Raw genomic sequence first — 20486 nt, forward strand, 5'->3', positions numbered from 1 at the left:
TCCCAGCCTTGGGCTTCATTGATGAATGGGGGACATGGAAAGAATTCCTGAGCTGAGGGCTCTCCCAGTGTGGATGCCTTCAAATTGTACAAATTCAAAAGATTGTCAATTCTTCTTTCAGCTTCTGGGTTACACTAGAGATGTGTGACTAATTCATAGCAAGTAAGTTGTTCTATGAAAAATTCTGCAGTAATCTCACAGGTTAAGAAAAAGTGAATCTTTATTTGATTATTTCTGATGTAACATTATCCTTTGGTAAAAATGTTGTTATAAAAAACTCAAGATATTGCATAGAAAATACACATGGGGGAAAACCACATATATACATTTCATAAAAATAGAATACATCTTGACACTATTACTTCCAGAGTTTGTTACCATCTTTATACAGTGTATTGACACCTAATATTTTGCTGAACCAAACTTGCTAGATTTTTTGGGGAAAAAGTTCCATTTTTGAAAACAACCAACCAGCAGTAGTGGAATGTGGAAGATTTGGAGCTAAATTAATGGGTTATACCAAAATGTCAGAGTAAGATTTGTATACTAAAATATCTGCTGTCTAAGGTAAAAGTAGCCGTGTAATTTTTTCTTCAGAACAGTAATGGCCTGGCTGAAATCACATGAATGTCACAGGTTCCTATTCAAAAATTTCCAAGTGAAAATAAGCACCAGTATGGCATCCATTTTAGCATTTGAGTGTCGAGTGGTATTTTTCCTTTTTGACCAAATGAAACAACGTACATACAAACCTATTTCTATCAAGTATTTGGTAAGAAAAATATCATTTTTCAGCAGATAAATTTGTAAAACATTTAGCAACCCTTAAAAATGCAGAAATATATCTGGTCCTCTGTTTAGCTTCTTAGGATTAGACTGATTTTTGTCTACTACTTTGACCACTAAAATTCCACCTTGAACTTCTGATTTGTTCTGGTGAATTTTCAGAACCATCTGTGGAAAGTTACTGCTCCAGTGTAATAAATAAAGCAAGTGGTAAAGGCTCCTTAGAACCATGGATTTTTTTTTAAAATTGGAATAATGGAAATATTGGCATCTTCAGGGAAAGCATAAGAAAAGAGCATAGCACCACTTTCACATTGCAAAGTTTGCAACTGTTTTCAAGAGGAGGCAGTACTGTGAGTCTGGAAGTGGTAATACCCACTGGCACTTATGAATATGGTTAAAATACTTCAATTACTGGTTGAAGTGTGCTTTTTAATATGGATAGGCAGACACAGCTATATAAACAATGAATGTTGTCTGATATTCAATGTTTCCATCAGTGCTGTAGGACAAAGCTCTGACTCTCATCCGGTATGTCTCTGGCACTTGCAGTGGCCTGGTTGTGAACACTACGCCTTTTAAATTTTCATCTCTGAGAGCAAATGGGATTGTTGGGTCCTCATCTACCATTAGGAAAGTTGTTCTGGGATGCATCACTTGATCTTGAGTGTAGACAACCAGTCGAATTAAATCCTGATTGGCAGCTATTCCAAATGGCAGGGAAACGAGTTTGTATTCCAAGGCATATGGGCTAAGGGCACATTCCAAATCATTAGGTGGGCAGTTCTTGAGACAGAAGCTAGGAATAAAAACAATACTTTGAAGTAGCTAGGCAGAAGGTATTATGCAGGTCACTATAATTTAGTACAGAATTAGGGCATTATGCAGCAAAGGCCAAATTCCGGTGCACATGTGTGACACACAGTTACTTCAGCATAGACAACCTGATCTTGTTCCTTTGAAACCACAACCGAGTTTCACTGATAATAGAATGCCCTGGAAGCCACAGAGAAGTACTAAAAATACTGATAGCTTTAAAAAGAAATCCTAAATTACTTCTTGTTTTGGTTGCTATAGTCAATAGCTCATCATTTTAGTGACCAAGCTCGTAAACAATGCAAAAAGCACCTTGTTTGGGACAGCCTATAACATATTTAGGCTTCATTCTCCATTTGGTGTGTATGACCTGTTACAGAATTTTGCCTCCAAAATTCAAAAAAAAAAAGATATTGAGAGGGGATGTTTGTTCTCAAGCATTAGTAACTATTTTGAAGTGCTCTAAAAATATAAATGGAAGCATCTAAGCACTGTCCAAAAATAAACTAGAGCCAGAAAATGTCAACGAGCAAAAAGGCTGAAGGAAACTGAATCATCAGAAAGAATCTGAACAAAATCTGTCATGGCAGGGTTTGAAAATTTGTGTGTCAGATTCTGTTGGTACACAAACAGTCTGACCTTGCTTCCACTGAATCGAACATTAGTAATATTGGATCCATGATGGCAGCCAGAAATCACAACATTTGTGTAAACCCACTGCAGTCTAATACTATTATTTATCAATAACATGAAGCAACAATGCATATATATCACTGTCACCAGTGACTAATCTTTGTACAGAGACTGTAACTGTAATCCACTAGTGTGGATCTCTGCACCAATGCAGAATTGTACTGATGTCAGTGGGATTCTGTGCTAGCAGATTACACTGCAGGATCAGGGCCAATGTTTGGGGACAAGAAAGAAACTGAAAAAACAAACAAAACAAACAAATAAAGCATACCCAGAAAGAGGATCTCGTTGATAGTTTGGTGGACAAGGTGTATCTATACACTGGTAGCTTCCTCTCACGTTAAAGCACATGCGATTTGGTCCACAGTGAATGTTCTGTTCAAGGCACTCATCAACATCTGATTGTAAAAAGATTCAGATAATCATTTATTTGTATTGAGGTGAATTTCACAGGTACAGGAAAAACTAAGCACATCACTGTCTTAAAATATTGCCAGACTACAGTATGTACCATATGTCTGCATGCAAAGTAGCCTTCCCCACTTCCCCGTTTCATGTTCCTATTCTTAGAACGCTGCCTCAGTATTTGATTTAGTGGAACTAGTAACCCCAGTAATACACATTGATTGTTGTTGTTTGTATTGCCAAGTGCCTAGGACCCCGTTGTGCTAGTTGCTCTGGAAACACAAAGAGGAGAGAGAGAGTCCCTGCCCTAAAGAACTTGCGATCTAAACTGCAGCTACATTGTCATTGTCCTTGAAACAAAATCTTGTCAGGGACTTTGGTGGATTATCAGGTGTGAGGGCACCATTTTTGGCTGATGCTGAGGACATGCTAAGGATTAGTTTGGTTTTGAAATCTGTTCTACTTCTAACAGTGAAACGTTGTGGTCAGGGTTAGGGACATATTGGAAGGACCACATGGGCTAACTGACAGAGTAAGAAGGTGCAATAGTTTACATAGTCAGTTTTCCGAGCATCACCACTTGGTTTAATATTGTCACACACCATCAATCTGTGCTATACCCATGAAGCACATTAACTAGAGACTGCACAATATCTGTGGTGAAATTCCATGCAGGGAAACTGCAAAGGTTTGCATCTTGTTTTGACTTAGTAAAATTGTTTTTAAAATGGCTGTTTTTTGTTGTTGTTTTTTTAAAATGGAAAACCCACAACATTTTTATAGGTTTTTAGGAAACTGGACTGATTTTGTGAACTTTATATGAAATGCAAAAACCTCAAACTATAAAAGTCTCTTGGGTTTTTAATCAAACAGATACTACACTTCACAGTTTGACTACTTATCTGAGCCTTAAGAAGCTCAAAACACTTTTTTGGAAGCCTTGTGCAGGAAAATGCATATACACACTTCCACTTTCCTCTCAGCACATGTCCAGTCCTTTGTGTCATGTGACAGTTAATAGTAGAAAGGCTCAGATTCAATTTAATCCTTCAGTGCTATCACTTCCACTAGTTTCTATGTGCAAGATACATCATATAAAATGTAGTCTCATCTATCAGGATATCAGGATATTTCAAATATGTGCTGGCTCCAGGTGGGCAAGGGGTACCATAAAAACAGTCTCTCTCTCTCTCAGTATTTTGGCTAAACCCATCTGTAACCAGAAGTACCATCAAACTTAAATCTCCATTTTGAATACCCCAAAATTCAGAGGAGTTTGGATTTGAGACAATAAGGGTCAACTGCACTACTAGGATCTGAATCCAAATTCAGGCTCCAAACTACAACCACTCCTAATCTCAGTTCTGGATAGATCAGATCCAGAGTTCTGTCTCTTTTGCTGGCCCTGTGTAGAAATGAAATGCTTGATTTCTGTATATGCTAAGACCTTTTTACAACACTGCCCAACACTGTCCTTAGTGTAAGTGCAGAAGAGGATTGAAATGACAAATGCTGTAGTTGGGTTGGGTGTCGAGAGCACTTATATGTGACCTTCAAAGATTAAACTAGAATTAGGCTTCTGCCCTTTTTCCCTTCTAAAAGAAGCCTGAAAGCGTTTATCCAAAAGGAAAAGAAAAACAGGGTTTTCTTTTTTCCTCTTTGTTATTTACAATAGAAATTCAAATCTTGTCTTCCCCTGAAACACGCTGCTGACTAGAAGATCAGTGAAATGGGCATCACAAGAGTGAAAGTGGATGGAGATTTTTGTCAGGCCGTTTGAAACCCTATTGTTTGGTTTGGATTTTTAAATGCCTTTTAGTTCCAGTTGATTCAACATCTCAAGCCCTTCAGTTAAATTGTGAGAGTTAATCTGCGGCTTCCTGGAAACTCCTGATATTTCTAAGGTAAAAACAACTAGAAAGAAACCTCTTTCAGGTCTTCTTTATACATCATATAACAAAAAAACCCAAACAAAACAAAACCCTTTTTGCATGTTTTGAGTTCAGTTTTAGACTTGAAAGTGTGAAATTCTTATGTCATCCCTTTTAGGGAACAGCAGCTGTTTTGTAACACACCAATTAAAATATTTTAGCCTCTTTAAAGATGACAGACTCCCATTGGAATATATATGAGTAAGGATTTCCTTATGAAGAAATAATGGTCTTCTACTACAGCTGTATTAAATCAGTATAACATAAAACCAATTTAAAGGGGAAAGGGTTTTTTTTATTCCACCTGGTTTTAATTTTTCTGATTCCTGTTTTCTTCTCTCCAGAGCTTAATTCCAGAATTTGAACAATATTTTCAAATAACCAATAGCAATAAAAAAAATTAATGGTTCATAATTGAAAATATAGAGTGTTCTTTAGCATAAGAACAGCATTTAATGGCTTCTTATTGGGATGAAGAATTTAGTGAGGTAAAATTTTAATGCCAAATATTTTGGTGTTTAACTTCCAGATGTGCTGGTCAGTACCCACAGATATATGTGATGCCTATGTATTTTCTAGTGATGGAGGGACCTCTGAATCAGCTTGGATAAGTATCCAAAAAAGATCATGTGCTTGTCTGAACCTCTTGAATCTGAAGAGTGAGCTGCAAATCTTGTAAAATAGGCTTGCTTAAGCTCTCCATCAAGGTAGGCTGTTCTTCAGCCATTTACAACCTTGCTTGAAGCATTTCTAGCTCTGCTCCCATCAGAACAATTATGACAGGAGCCAGAGTGGCTCATGTTGCTTAGTATATGACTCGGGGTTGATGATAAAAAATTGATTTTTTAAACCTATTTAAAATTATGACACTCTATGTACAGTCTAAACTTATTATAATCTATTAAAGTAGAAATTATAATATTAAGCAGTACATGTTTGCTGCCAAAATTTAAAGAAAATTACACAGCTGAACTGATGGGAAGTCACTGGTTAAGCACCTTGAAGTGCTAAACCAGCTTTTGACTGCAGTAGCATCTTGTGCACAGGGAACATTTTCTTGATTTCAGTTTATTCAAATAGTTCATTCAAAGTTAAGAAACTGGGAGTTGAAAAAGCAGGAAAGCTTGTTTTCTTCTTCCAATCTATGAGTAAAAAATTAGGTATGAAAGGATGATATCTACTAGTTCTAAAATCTGGGAGGACATGGTGGCCATAAACAATCAGTTTTATCTGTGAATTGAACTAACTGATTTATTAAATAAAGGAAGTATTAAATGTAAAACCATGTTTTGATAAACTATTTTTATGCATCCAGCATATTTCAGGTAGTCCTAGTTAATAAAAAAAATATTTTGAGCATTTTAATTGACTCTGAATTTCCATCCAAACAGAGCTAGTAAGTAAGAAATGCATCATTCAACATTTTCTAATGTTATAAAAATTAAGAATCTGAATAAATTAAGCTAGAAAATTGCTTAAATAAATGTGTATAGATATCCTCCTGGTTAGCAAAAAAGTACCACATTTAGTGCAAAGGCTATATTTAGTTGCAAATCAATATGTTTTAATGATCACCAACCAATGAGAATCAGCCTTGCTTTAGGAAAATAACAAAAGGTCCAAAAGCAAAACACGATTAAAACTGATGATTTAAATGAAGGTTTTCTGCTTGTTGATTTAAATCATAATTAAAATCAGTGATTTAAGTAGCTTTGATTTAAATCAACCTTGAAATGGCCTGTATTGTTTCCTTGCTGAGCATCATTTTTTATTTTAAAATTGTGCCCAGATAGGTAAAAAGTACAAATCAAACAGATGATGAGGCGAGTGGAGGCTCTGCAGTGAGAAGGAGACAAGTCCGCGGTGGCCTGTGTTTTCATCATAGCATCTTGGTCTGTGATCTAGCTTTGCCACCCTCACAGTAAACATAGAATAGTTTAGAAAAGGTTTGTTTCTAGTTTTCAGCAAAGTCTTACTTTATCTGAGGTGGTTTACCCAATCTAAAGAAGCCCAAAGGAGTGTCCATCCCCCCATCCCCATGCTGTGCTCTAAAGCACTACTCTTTAAGTTGCTTTCTTTGTCTCTTCTCTCATATTTAAAAATTGTTCAATTCAGGGGTTATTGCCTGGTATACAACTGGTTGACACATTGAAGGTCACAAGTAGAAATGGAGCCAAACTCCCAGGTCCAAACAACCCCAATCTGGGATATATTGAAATGTGAAGCCATATTTGAATTTCACAAATGGCTTTATAATGGACTGAACCAAATCCCTAAGACTAAGAGCCCCTGCATTTTGGGATGTTTGAAAGTTAGACCTGAGTTTTGGGGCTTGAATCTATATCTATCTGCAGTTGCAATAGAATGGCACATGTTTGTTGATAGGAAACAAATTAAAGAAATACTCCATCTATGTATTCTCCACACACACACAGATCTGGAGATATATTTACTTACCTTGGCATGTTTTGCCATTGGGCATAAGATGATAACCCATTGGACAGACACACTGATAACTTCCTAAGGTGTTTCTACACTCATGCTGACAGGCATCTCTGTTTTCACATTCATCAATATCTGCAAAAAAAGCATGAAAATATAAATGTTCAAATACTCAAGCAGACTGATCTCTGTCTTTTTGCTAACCAGATCAGACTAGTCTGATCTTTCTGTGCAGAAACTTCCCCAAACAGTATACTAATACAAAAACCTTTGAGTGATTAATCTACATCTGTATGCAGTGCACATTCTGAGCTGCTTGGGAAGTTTCAGGATCTCGTAGTGTCATGGAATGGCCATCTAGCGAGTCTGAGAAATCTTTTCCATTCAAAATACATGTATTCAGTTGCTCATAATTTTTTTCTCAATTTTTACTTTTGGCCTGACATTTTGCATGTCTCGCCTCAATTCCTAAGTGATTAATAATCATAATTAAATATATATATTTAATATATATCCCTCTGTGACATTGTATTCCATATGATTTTATGAAAATATGCTAATGAGTGTGAATATAATGTAACTGGAATATGCTTCATGCAAAAGGTCTCTTGTAAGGTATCATTACAAAGCTTATAATCTACTGAGTGTGGTATTCCAATTTGTATAAATGTATCATTCTTGTATCTGAAACTAGAAATATGAACTATACCCCTGAGGTCTATTGTAATTATGCAAAGTCCCACACTTTGGGAGGTTTGGAATCTTGATGGCTCCCATCAACTAGGACAATTGTTGTCCTAGTTGGCTCTGTTTACTTGCAAGCCTTCCTGTGAGTCAGGCCAGAAAGAATGAAGGCTTGGGGGTCTCCCAGGACATGTGACCATGTCACCTGGTACTGGAATCCATCTTAAACCTGGTGCTTTTCCATTTAGGAGGAGGTGTGGGGACCCAGAGAGACAAAAGATTCCCACCTTGTACCAAAGCTATGTAAGGGAGTGGACCAGAACGAAGGGGCTGCAGTCATGAGAAATCCCCTAGCTACCACCTGAGCTGGAACAAAGACTGTACCAGGGAAAAGGATTGGACCAGACAAGAAAGGAGTCTAGTCTGTGAAAGAAGCTTATTGGAACAGCTCTGAGGGTGAGATTTTATCTGTAATCAGTTTCTTAATGTATTAGGCTTAGACTTGCGTGTTTTTGTTTTATTTTGCTTGGTAACTTACCAGGGTGGATTTGATTTAAATCATGATTTAAATCAGTAGTCAGAAAGACTCGATTTAATCATGGATTTCTACACAAAAGTGCATTTTTGTTGGTTGTTATAACCTTAATACATATTCTTCACAACTCAGAGGCTTTGGCTACACTTGCACTTCAAAGTGCTGTCGCGGCAGCGCTTTGAAGCGCTAAGTGTAGTCAAAGCGCCAGCGCTGGGAGAGAGCTCTCCCAGCACTGTCCGTACTCCACCTCCCTGTGGGGAATAACGTACAGCGCTGGGAGCCGCACTCCCAGCGCTGGGGCTTTGACCACACTGGCGCTTTGCAGCGCTGGAGAGGGTGTGTTTTCACACCCTGCTGCAGCGCTGCAAATTTGCAAGTGTAGCCAAGGCCAGAGATAGATGTAGGTTTCATTTTTAGAAAGTACACACTATACATTTTTGAAGTGATTTATTTTGAAAACTTTTCAGATTAGTTTTACAGCTATATCAGAAAATGAATGATTGTTTGGTTATTTCATTTACTCAAGGTAATTGAAGCAGATATTTATGAAGTTACTGAGAGGTGAACTATCTCCAATTCAACAGGTTAATCAACATTGGAGGATTTTATTGCCATGCTGTATTAGGAGGAGAACGCCACCAGACAGACATTTAAATTGTTTTATTTAACTAAAACAACAATGTTATGTATTCTGGATTTTTTTCTTCAACAGCAAACATATAATATTTTAACAAAACAAGCATATGAATTTTTTAATTTAGTTAAACATTCAAGTTTTTTAAAATCAGGTTTGTTTTTGTTAAAACTGTTTTAAACTAAATAAGTGAAATGCAATTTTAAAAAAATTAAATCGACTGTGTGTGCCAGGTCAACATCAGAAACTTAAAATATTGGCTTCTATAATCTCTTCAGAAGCCCTTGGGCCCCCATAAGATTGGGTCCCTAATCCGTGAACTATTGGAACTCATTTACAAAACTTTTTTTAAACATTACATGAATATATTGTCTCATACTATAGAATTAGAATGTATAATCCCTATTCCAGGATGAGATATTTTTGAGCTATAATGTATTTTAATTAAAACTATCTTTAGATAGGGTTTTTCCTCAAAAAGCATTTTATAAAAACAAATCCGATTTAAATAAAAAAAAATCCGATTTTTTTTTTAGATTTAAAAAAAAAAATTATTGATTTTTATCCACCCTGTAACTTACTTTGTTCTGTCTATTATTACTTGGAACCACTTAAATCCTACTTGTTATAATTAATAAAATCACTTTTGCTTATTATTGAACCCAGAGTGAGTGATTAATACCTGGGAGAGCAAACAGCTGTGCATATCTCTCTTTCAGCGTTATAGAGAATGGACAATTTATGAGTTTACCCTGTATAAGCTTTATACAGAGTAAAATGTATTTATTTGAGGTTTGGATCCCATTGGGAGCTGGGTGTCTGGGTGCTAGAGACAAAAGCACCTTGTTTTCAGTTAAGTCTGCAGCTTTGGGGCACATGGTTGTCACACCCTCACCTCTGATATAAGTTTTCTCAACATGAGTATTATACATTCCACAGGGAGAGGCCAGATTGCTGGCTTTTAGTGCTGGAAAGTAGTGTCTGGGGAGAAGAAAGAGGGGAATACCATGGAGCAAATTGCCTACAACACGTTGTCTGCTGTAGGTCCCACAGCCAGTCAAACCCTCCCCAGACAGTAGGGGGAGCTGGCTGAGGAGAGGACTGAGTCAGGGTACCCAGGAAATGCACTGATTCAGCACAGTGCCAGTGGAAGCTTCCACTTATGGGAGCTGCTGTACCAATTTAAAGCTTTCCAAAGGGTGAATCCCTCCTGATGTGCAACAGCCTCCCTCACAAGTTTCTGCCTCCCTTGCCAAGGTGGGACTTAAGCTCAATATCTGGAAAGACCGTCAGAAAATTAGGTTTCAGAGTAGCAGTCGTGTTAGTCTGTATCCACAAAAAGAACAGGAGTACTTGTGGCAGAAAATTAGTCTATGCTCGTTGTAGACTTTTTATAGCTCCAAAATAATGCAACAGGTTAAGATTTTCCAAGCAGGCTGGGGGATTTAGACACAGATCTTCCTTAATTCTAATTCCTTAAACTGCTTGAAAACCTCCACTTATTCAGGTAGCAAGTCTTTACTCAAGTTAAACTTACACTAGCTCAGGCCTTGTGTGGTTTACACTTGGGAGAAATATCTATTCACATTCCCACTCCCCCACCTCTGTCTCACACATCGTTCTTTACATAAAATTCAACACAAAATGGTGAAAGAGATTTGTAATTGTAATTCCCAGGGTGTGTATCTTAACCAAATCTTAACTTTTCTCCCTCTCTTGGGAAAGGAGTCTTGTGTACTATATCATTTCCAGCTTAGACTGTGGAAGAAATTAGTTTAAAAATCTAAATTTCAGTTCTACTGAAATGACTGTAAGTATATTACCTGAAGAACTGGATCCTTTACAATGGACCCTATCTCCCATCTCCTGCTGACTTCAATGGGAGCTGTATCAGAGCCCAAAAGATCAGTTTAAATCTTTAGACTGAAAATGCATATTCCAAATCTTTGACTAAAATAGTTGTGTCCACAATAAATGGTGCTAACTAGAAAACTGACAGAAGTCAGTACAAGTTTGGTTAAGGTCCGCATGACTGCAACATATGTTTGTTAGCATTAATTATTAAGTCTTCTGCGACTAGAATATGGTACATGAGATTAGTAGCTATCTTGTGAGCATGTTGTGCCTATGATGTGCATCATTAGCGTCTATGGCAGTATGTGCAGATTATCTAAAGCAGCATGGACTTCTCTATTAAATGCATTCAGAAAAGTTATAGTAAGGGCCAGACTTCCTCACCATGAATAGTACCTTATGCAATATGACTGAATAGCCCATTGAAGTCAATAAGAGCACCCGAGGAGTAAGGGTGAAAGCGTCTGGCTTTAAAGCAGCATATTTGATAAAGATTAAATCACTCTTCATGTCCTTTGCTAGTTGTCATGCTGCTCACTCTCTTTTTGAAAATTAAAATGAGTGTCTGCCTAAAGGTCATCCCAGTCCTCTTGTTCCCCAATGCAGTTCTGCCCTTATTTATTATTTGCTTGTCTGATACAGGAACAAAACATGCAGAAGAGAGGCCCTGATGTGTATTCCAGTCCCCAGCCTTCTTTCTTGCCTATTGTCTAGGCTGCAGTGAAAATGACCAGCAGACATTAGAGGGTTTGGGTAGTGCTCGTCCACTGCCAATAAAGATTGCCTTAGGAAAGATGTCTGAAACTCTTAACTGCTAAACATGAAGAGATCGATCCTCTTGCCCTAAAATAAATCAGTCAACAACATGTGCTAAGGGGTCTTTGATTTCCATGGGAGCAGAATTATAATAATTGTAATAATAAACACCAGTAATGCTGAAAACACCAGCCCTTCTTCCTTGGACTTCACAGATTGGGCAACTGAACTGTAGATGGGCAAAGGGCTTGGTTTTCTGAGGTGCAAATCACCTGCAGTTCCCATTGACCTCAGTGGAATCTGTAGTTGCTCAGCACATCTGAAAATCAGGCCATGGGTGACATGCCTACAGTCACAGAGTGGGCCAATCACAAAGAAAACCCATGTCTCCTTACTCCCACATACAGAGAAAGGGCAATTCGGCCTTTCTGACCTTTTGCAGAGCATCTTGTTTGTCTGATATGTTCAGTGGGTTTCAGAGAGTGCTGTCACTTCTATGTTTCACAAACTGTGGTATCCATTTCAAACCATTCTAAAGTGTATGTTATGCTGCACTTACAGATGTGACTACCCTCTGCCCATACTAATGAAGCTATTGTTTCCACAGTGTCCAGTCCAGAAATCATTATTCAGAATCTACTCAGGCCAAATTCTCACTGAAGTCAAAGGGAGTCTGATGTGAGTAAGATTTTCAGAACTGGATGCATAGTGACTGTTGGTTTTCAAAGGGAAAAAAAGTCAAAGGAAGGCTAATACCCACAGAAAGGAAATATAGTAAAACATTATTCACTTGAGAATATACAGCAGCTGACAAACAAAATATGAGGGGGTTGGGTGGGGAGGGGTTCCACAAAAATGTTACTAGCACTTGTTTGAAAAAACATGCATAACTCATTGAAAATACATCATGGCAGTAAAAAATGTATGGCACCCTACACCATCATGCTTCGAAGCGAGCGACAAGAAAGGTCAATATGTGAAGACAAACGAATTGGATAGATATGGCTGACATTTACCTACACATTTGTCATTTCGTGCCTCATAGCCTCCAGGGCAGGTTTCTCTAATATTCCTTCTAGTCCTGGAGAGAGGTATTCTGCTGTTTCTATACTCTGAGTAGGAGCTGTAGAGATCTGAGGCGTGCCTGTAATACTGTTGAGGTTGATAGTTGTCTCTCACAGGGGAGAATTGAGCATGGTTATAGTTATTGTAATAGGTGCCAGAATTTGGCAACCTCTCCAATCCAGCGCAAGATTTCCCATCACCTAATAAATGTTGTCCAGGTGGACAGATACACTTGAAGCTGCCGGGGGTGTTGGCACATTGAAATGCGCACGGTTTAGGCACTTGTTCACATTCATTAATGTCTGCTCATGTGACATGATCCAGAGCAACAAACCATATAAAAAGGGAGAAAAAACACACACACACATACAGAAAAAAATACATCAGTCTTTGGAGCAAACTGAGGACATAAATGAAATCCTGAAGTCAGTAAAATATTCAGAGCCCAATGCCAAAAAAAAGTGGGTACATTATTTTGCCATGTACAGTAATTTATCTTACTCTTCCCATGAAACCGGTTAGGACATGAGACTGTAGCACTCAATTTTTATCCTGTGTGGATTAAATCCCTTTAAGGCTTAGCACACAATACGTCTGAGGGATGAGGTAGCTGTGAAATGGGGGGATCTGTGTTTATTCCTTTCACTCCATGCTTGCAAGTGCTGAGTGATTCCTATAGGGCAGTGATACTCAGACTGCAGCTTGTGAGCCACAAGTGGCTCTTTAATGTGTCTGCTGCAGCTCTTTGCAGCACATATTAAAACACTGGGTAATAATTAAATCACACAATCAGGATGCTTTTACTATGTTATTAACCAACTAAGTTATCAACTTGCACTAACTTATTTGCTGTGAGAATTATATATAAACTAAATATCTCCCATCATACTGTTTAATTTACTAGAGTACTACCATATTTAAACAATGAATTCACACAACTGTGGCTCTTTTGGGTAATGTTGATCACTAATTTGTCCCCTGAACCACTGAGGTCTGAGTATCACTGCTATAGTGACTGAAGTTATCTGAAAGTCAAATTTAAAACCCCAGACTTTAATGCATGTTGATTTTTCCCATATTAAAAATCCCATACTGTTGGTAATTTCAGATTTATTTCTTAGACTCTTTCTGGATGCTCCATGAGCAGCTTTGATAGGCTATGGGGGAAATTGTGTCCAGCTCTCCTTTCCATGCAAGACTACTCTGTTCTTCTAGTGCCTTGGGAGTAAATAAAAGAGAAAGGAGCTGTAAGGATTCTACCCCCAAAAGGTGTGTGGAAAAATCCAAGAGGCACTAATATATGTTGTGAATCCTTGGTAGCAGCATTATTTCTAGTAACAGGGGAAGATGAGGTCCATTCTACATGCTGTGATACTGAGGTAGAAGGAGATAAGTTATTGAGATTTCTGGGCTGTAATACTGAATTTCCATGCTAGGGTGAGTGATAATGATCATTGACCCTTCAAAAAGTCCAGAGGTTTAGTTCCATTTGAGTAAGAATCCACACTTTTAGTTTGTGAATTTTCTCTGAATTATACAAAGAATTCAGGTCTGCAGAGCAGAGCAAGAATCTCACAACAGACTCTCTGGGCATTGTTTGGGCACTTCCACTTCTGGATGGAATCAGGAGGAATCAACTTTTTTGCATTTAGTACTTTTTATGTACATAGATTCCAAGGCCAGAAGGGACCACTCTGATCATCTAGTCCAGAGATGGGCAAACTTTTGGCCTGAGGGGCACATCTGGGTATAGAAATTATATGGTGGGCCATGAATGCTCATGAAATTGGGGATAGGGTGTGTGTGTGGGGGGTGAGGGCTCCGGCTGGGGGTGTGGGTCTGGGGTGGGGCCAGAAATGAGCAATTCAGGGTGCGGGAGGGGGCTCCGGGCTGGGGCAAGGGGTTGGGCTGCGGGGGGGGGGGGGAAGGGTAGGGTTCCGGCTGTGGATGAGGGGTTTGGGGTGCAGGAGAGTCCTCCAGGCTGGGACCAAGGGGTTCGGAGGGCAGGAGGGAGATCAGGGCTGGGGCAGAAGGTGGGAGTGTAGGAGGGTGCTTTGGGCTGGGACCGAGGGGCTCGGAGCGAAATCAGGGCTGGGGTGCGGAGGGGTGGCTCAGGGGTGCAGGCTCCAGGTGGCGCTTACCTCAAGCAGCTCCCAGAAGCAGCAGCATGTCTCCCCTCTGGCTCTTACATGGAGGCATGGCTAGGCGGCTTTGCTGCACGCTGCCCCATTTGCAGGTGCCGCCCCTACAGCTCCCATTGGTCGCAGTTCCCAGCTGATGGGGGGCGGTGCTTGGGGTAGGCACAGTGTATAGAGCGGAGTCCCCTGGCTGCCCCTAAACGTAGGAACCGGAGGTAGGCCATGCCGCTGCTTCCAGGAGTCACGCGGAGCAGCCCCCGACCCTGCTCCCTGGCTGGAGTGCCAGAGCGGGGCAAGCCCTAAACCTTGCTCCCCAGCGGGAGCTTGAGGACCAGATTAAAATGGCTGGCAGGCCGTATCTGGCCCGTAGGTCATAGTTTGCCCACCCCATATCTGGTCAGACCTCTTGTATAAACACAAGCCATAGAACTTTCCCAAAATAATTCCTACAGCACATCTTTTACTAAAACATCCAATCTTGATTTAGAAATTGGCCGTGATGAAGAATCTGCTACAAACCTTGGGTAAATTATTCCAATGGTTAATTACTCTCACTGTTACAATTTTTCTCCTTATTTCCAGTGAACTTGTCTAGCTTCAACTTTCAACCAGTGGATTATGTTACACTTATATCGGCTTGACTGAAGAGCTCATTATCAAATATTTGTTCGATTTCTAAGCTTGACAAAAATTCAGTTTGGGTTCAGGATCAGCAAAGGTTCTGGTTAGTTTTTAATAAGATCCAAAATCCAATCCTAGTCAAAATGTTACCATTTTCTTTTAGGGTTAATAGTTTTACAGAAGCACAAGCAGTACTATAAAGGTCCTGATGCAGCAGGGCGATGAGTTGCAGGATCAGGCCCAAAGTTTGTTCCCCCACCCTGAGAACAGAAGAAACATCCACATTCTTTAATCATAGACCATCAGGGTTGGAAAGGACCTTAGGAAGTCATCTAGTCCAACACCCTGCTCAAAGCAGGACCAATCCCCAGACAGATTTTTGGCCTAGATCCCTAAATGGCTCCCTCAAGGACTGAACTCAGAACCCTCAATGCTCAAACCACTGAGCTATCCCTCCCCGATGTGGACATATGAGTTGTGATTCTGACACCTATACACCCAACAACTAAAATTTTCAATTAAGTAATATCTGTGGTAGGCAGAGATCCCTTAAGCGCAAGGGACTGGACTGGATGACTTATTGAGGTCCTTTCCAGTCCTACACGTCTATAATTCTAGTGGAAGTGTTCTGGTTTTTCAATAGTATTAAAATTAGGAACATTTCAGGAACTTTTCACCTTTTTGGATGACTTTCAATCAATATAAATGTTAGGAAGAATGGCTTAAAAATGGGGGAGGGAATGTACTGGTGATTCATTTGATATAATAGAAACTAACATACTTGAAGGATCGGGGTTTGGAGTCTTAACAACACTGACTGGGGCCACAAACAGAGGTGAAAGTAAGCCGGTATGGGCCAGTATGCCGTGCCGGACTGGACCGGCTTTTCCAGTGGTGATTTAAAGGGCCCAGGCTCCAGCTGCTGTGGGGAGCCCCAGGCCCTTTAAATCACCACTGGAGCTCCAGCAGCTGGGCTCGGGCGGGGCTGTAAAGGTCCTGGAGCTCCGGCCCCTGCGGGGAGCCCCAGGCCCTTTAAAGCGCCGCCCAAGCCCTGCTGATGAAGCCCCAGAAGCCGGGCTCTGGCGGGGATTTAAAGGGCCTGGGGCTCTCCGCAGCGGCCGGCGCGCCGGGCCCTTTAAATCACCGCCGGAGCCCTGCCGCTGCTACCCCAGCAGCAGCAGGGCTCCGGAGGCGATTTAAAGGGCCCGGAGCTCCCCACAGTGGCAGGAGCACTGGGCACTTTAAATCCCTGCCTGAGCCTGGCTGCTGGAACCCTGGAAGCCGGGCTCCCAGTGGGGATTTAAAGGGCCTGGGGTTCCCTGCAGTGGCCAGAGCCCCGGGCCCTTTAAATCACTGCTGGAGCCCTGCTGCCACTACTCCAGCCCTATCCCAAGCCCTGCCGTCCCAGGGTAGCAGCAGCAGGGCTCCCGTGGTGATTTAAAGGGCCCAGATCTCTGCGGCAGCCAGAGCCCTGGGCCCTTTAATTCACCCCTGAGCCCCGGGGCTCCCAGCTGCTTCTGCAGCTGGGAGCTCCGGGGTGATTTAAAGGTCCTGGGGCTCCCAGCCACAGCTGGAGCCCCAGGGCCTTTAAATCTTGAAAGGCTCCTCCCCTTCCTTTTGAGGCCACGCCCCGCTCAGGACTCCAGTGTACTGGTAAGTCCTTTAAGTTACTTTCACTCCTGGCCGCAAAGCATAAATTCGGTCACAAGTTTTCTAGGTGCCATTGCTAAAGTAATCTCAGAATGCGTCTTTAAAGTAACTTGGCAATTAAGAGTAAAACAAGACAGTGACTGCTGGATGATATCACATCTTTTATGAGGAAGTCCTCAGCAAATGCTCTTTGTTCATTAGTGTTGTTATGGGTGGTGCGCCAAAGAGACAATAAAGGAGCAAAATGCTAAAAAGGAAAAGAATGTAATGGGAGAATGACTTTTGTTTTAAAGACTTGTTTCTGGTTGTTTTTTTTTTTTTTGGCTAATACTATACTTCTTAAGACATCTGTTAACACATTCATCTCTAAACCCTCAGAATGAATAGAACTGACTGAGATTAAGATCCGTAGCCATAACAAAACTCTATTAAATTTAAAAAAACCTCTTTAAATAATAGAGGAACATAGAAGAAGTTTATCAAACAAGTTATAATAATTTTTTCAAAGTACATGTAATTTTAATTTACATAAAATCATGTATCAATCTTCAAAATAACAGGAAATATTGCTAAAAGGTGTCATTTTGGTCCCTTTTGGAGATATACAGCTCTTAACCCTCAGTCAAAAAGCAGTGATACTAGTCTTTTAAAAGGGACATTGTCCAGAAATGTAAGGCAAGAAGGTAGGGCGTACACAAAGTGTTTACAAAATCTCATAGGATAAAAAAATGTGTTTGTTTTCTCTGAAATTCTTACAAAATGTTCTGGTTTGAGATTGGGATTTAAATCTTAGTTTGCAGTGTTGGAAATCTAAATACTGCAGTATTGCTCTAGTGTCTAGTGCAGGAGAACCAGTGAGGAAGGATGCTAACTATAAATAACTAAAACTAACTAGTTAATGTCATTGTTCCCAACAGAATGAAAAGCAGAAAAAATAGACAATATAAATGTCAGAGAAGATATTTGATTTAAAACATTCTTCCAGTTTCATTATTTTCAGGTGTTATAGGCAACACAGCTAAGGATTTTTTTAAATGAGATCAGAGCCTCAGCGGTATAAATCTGCATAGCTCCACTGAGTTCATTGGAGCTTAATTGATTTATACCTGTGAGGATCAAGACCATGACAGCACCCTCTAATGTGTGATTAAGAGGCAAAATATAATAAAAACAAATCATATGGGTAAAGAAATCTTGAAACTCCGTGCAGTTAATTACTTTACATACAGCAGTTTTTACAACTTAGGTTTCTTACCTGTGCAAAACAGTTTTTGGTCTGTAAAATAAGCTCTATCCTTTGCAATGAGTTACAGATGAGACATATATGAAGATATGTAAATGATGAAAATGAAAAACCCAGTAAGAATTGCAGCCATTTTTACAGGAGCAGCAGATACGACAAAGTAGAAAATTAAAAGCAACAAGTCACAGTTCTGCATTACACCAAAGCCATGCTTAGACTGCAGGTGAGCACTGACCATATGGCAAACCAAAGCATTCCAGACAGTATCCCTTTGATTATGCAACATGAATATCAGGTGTAGATCAGAACATTAAAAAAAACCCTAAAATACATCAGCTTTTAAATTTGTAAAACTAAATTTTCCAATTAGTCCCTAAAATGCACTCCTTTCTTTTGGTATTAAAAAGAATCGAGGCTTTTCTGTTTCAAACAACTTAAGTTTTCAAAGCAGTTACTGAGCATTTAATTATCAAGCTTTCTATCATATCATCTATCTTACTATGGACAACACTTGACATATAGTAGTAACTGAAACTCCCGTTAGAGTTCCGTGAGCGATGCACCAACATTTTCACAATAGTTTCACTGATAAGTTAGACAAGCTATCATATTTTTAAATATCCCATATAAAACATGAATCAGTTTGATCCTATTACCATTCTAAGGTCTGCAGAAGTCCAGGAACTGGTATCAGTGGAAATGTTTCATACACTTGAACTGACATTATAATGATGCCCAATAAACTGCATTAAAATATCTCTGCTAAAGATATTAAAATGTTATGGTGAGAATTCTTTTCCTTGAGGCTAGACTGCCCCTGGCCCTGTGCGTACATGGGGGAAAGGTGAGCCCATTTATGGAAGAAGCCTTTACCACAAATAGTGCCCCATACACAACAGCCAGACATAATCAGTGTCTGTAGTCCAACAGACTTCCCTCTCCCTTTAGGGAGAGAGTGAGAGGCAGGAAAGCAGCAGGGCAATATCTCCCTCCCTCCATGCTGACCATGAGACCTAGAGGGGTGCACAGCTGTAACACACTGCATCATCCTAAGGGACTGTTAAATGTGCACACTCTTGCTCACAGAGTGAGTTCTAGGATGGACCATGCCTCTGAGCACACAATCCCTGCTGGAATTCCCCTAGGATGGGCCAACTCCAAGCCATACTCTACCTAGGCCTAAATCACCCAATCTGATCCCAAGTGTGCAGCCTGCATGTACATACCCATCTTTATTGTTAAAGAAACTAACTAAAGCAAACAGATTTGGAGTTACATCTGCCGTGATTTCCTACAGTCACCCTAGAATGCCTGGATATTGCAGCACACATGAGATACACCCTCCACCACTGTTCCAAGACCGAAAGCACTGTACACTGGTACAATCAAATGCTTTTTGATTGTACCAGTAATTAGTAATTGTTTGCAGTTTTTTAATGAAAGACATTGAATTTTAATTTAGGGGATTTTGAGTACCCACAACAGACTGTATAGCCTACAGCCTTCAAAAGGGATAATGTCCCTAGGTTTATTACAATACAAGAGGAGCCAAAAGCAGTAATTGAGAACATGGAATGGTATTAATGTAGGCTGGTTTCCACTCAACATACCCAGACAGGGTCTTCCAACTCCCTGGGATCGATACCCTCTTGGACATATGCAGTGGTAGCTCCCTCGTGTATTCTCACAAATCTGGTTGTACCTGCAGTGATGGGTACCATCTTTGCATTCGTCAATATCTAAAGGGAACAGAGGTAATTAGTAGTAGTCATGTTTTTCTGAAGCCCTGGTTTTCTCTTTCTAAATATAGAGAACAGAGTTACACCAGGGAGAGAGCTGGTCCTGTATTCACAAAATAGCTGATCATGGTGGACATAATACATTTTTCATTTATGACAATAAGATTGGATATCAGTCTGCACCAACTGTGTGACAGATGGTGGTGGGTCTGGATTATACTGGGAATGGAGACGGACGTAAGCAATCTTTCAGCTGAGTTGCATCTATATAATTCAATCTTTTTATAAATTTCCAGATGATTATTACCAGGTTTCTAATCTTACCAAATCCAAAACACTGAGGTGGAAATCTGCCTCCCCCTGGTGTTAGCTGGAGATTTGACAAGGCCCCTTGCATTGCTTATGGTTAAAGGCACCCTGATAAGCAACAGGGACTTGTAATCTCAATATAAAAACCTTAAAAATATATTCAGGAAGAACAGGTACATTCTGCA

General features: G+C 40.0%; 1 protein-coding gene across 1 annotated transcript in view; it reads right to left on the reverse strand.

Moving 5' to 3' along the window:
- Positions 1 to 218: 218 nt before the first annotated feature.
- Positions 219 to 20486, reverse strand: part of HMCN1 (hemicentin 1) — a 319979-nt gene continuing 299711 nt past the window's right edge. Inside the window, exons 103-107 of the mRNA XM_045027042.1 lie at positions 19864 to 19992; positions 12553 to 12903; positions 7089 to 7208; positions 2567 to 2693; positions 219 to 1585 (exon numbers count right to left, since the gene is read on the reverse strand). Of these exons, the coding sequence (XP_044882977.1) occupies positions 1219 to 1585; positions 2567 to 2693; positions 7089 to 7208; positions 12553 to 12903; positions 19864 to 19992 (1094 nt within the window). The 3' untranslated portion in view covers positions 219 to 1218. The remainder of the gene's footprint in view (positions 1586 to 2566; positions 2694 to 7088; positions 7209 to 12552; positions 12904 to 19863; positions 19993 to 20486) is intronic.

The sequence above is a fragment of the Mauremys mutica genome, chromosome 8 (assembly GCF_020497125.1).
Source record: "Mauremys mutica isolate MM-2020 ecotype Southern chromosome 8, ASM2049712v1, whole genome shotgun sequence".
NCBI lineage: Eukaryota > Metazoa > Chordata > Testudines > Geoemydidae > Mauremys > Mauremys mutica.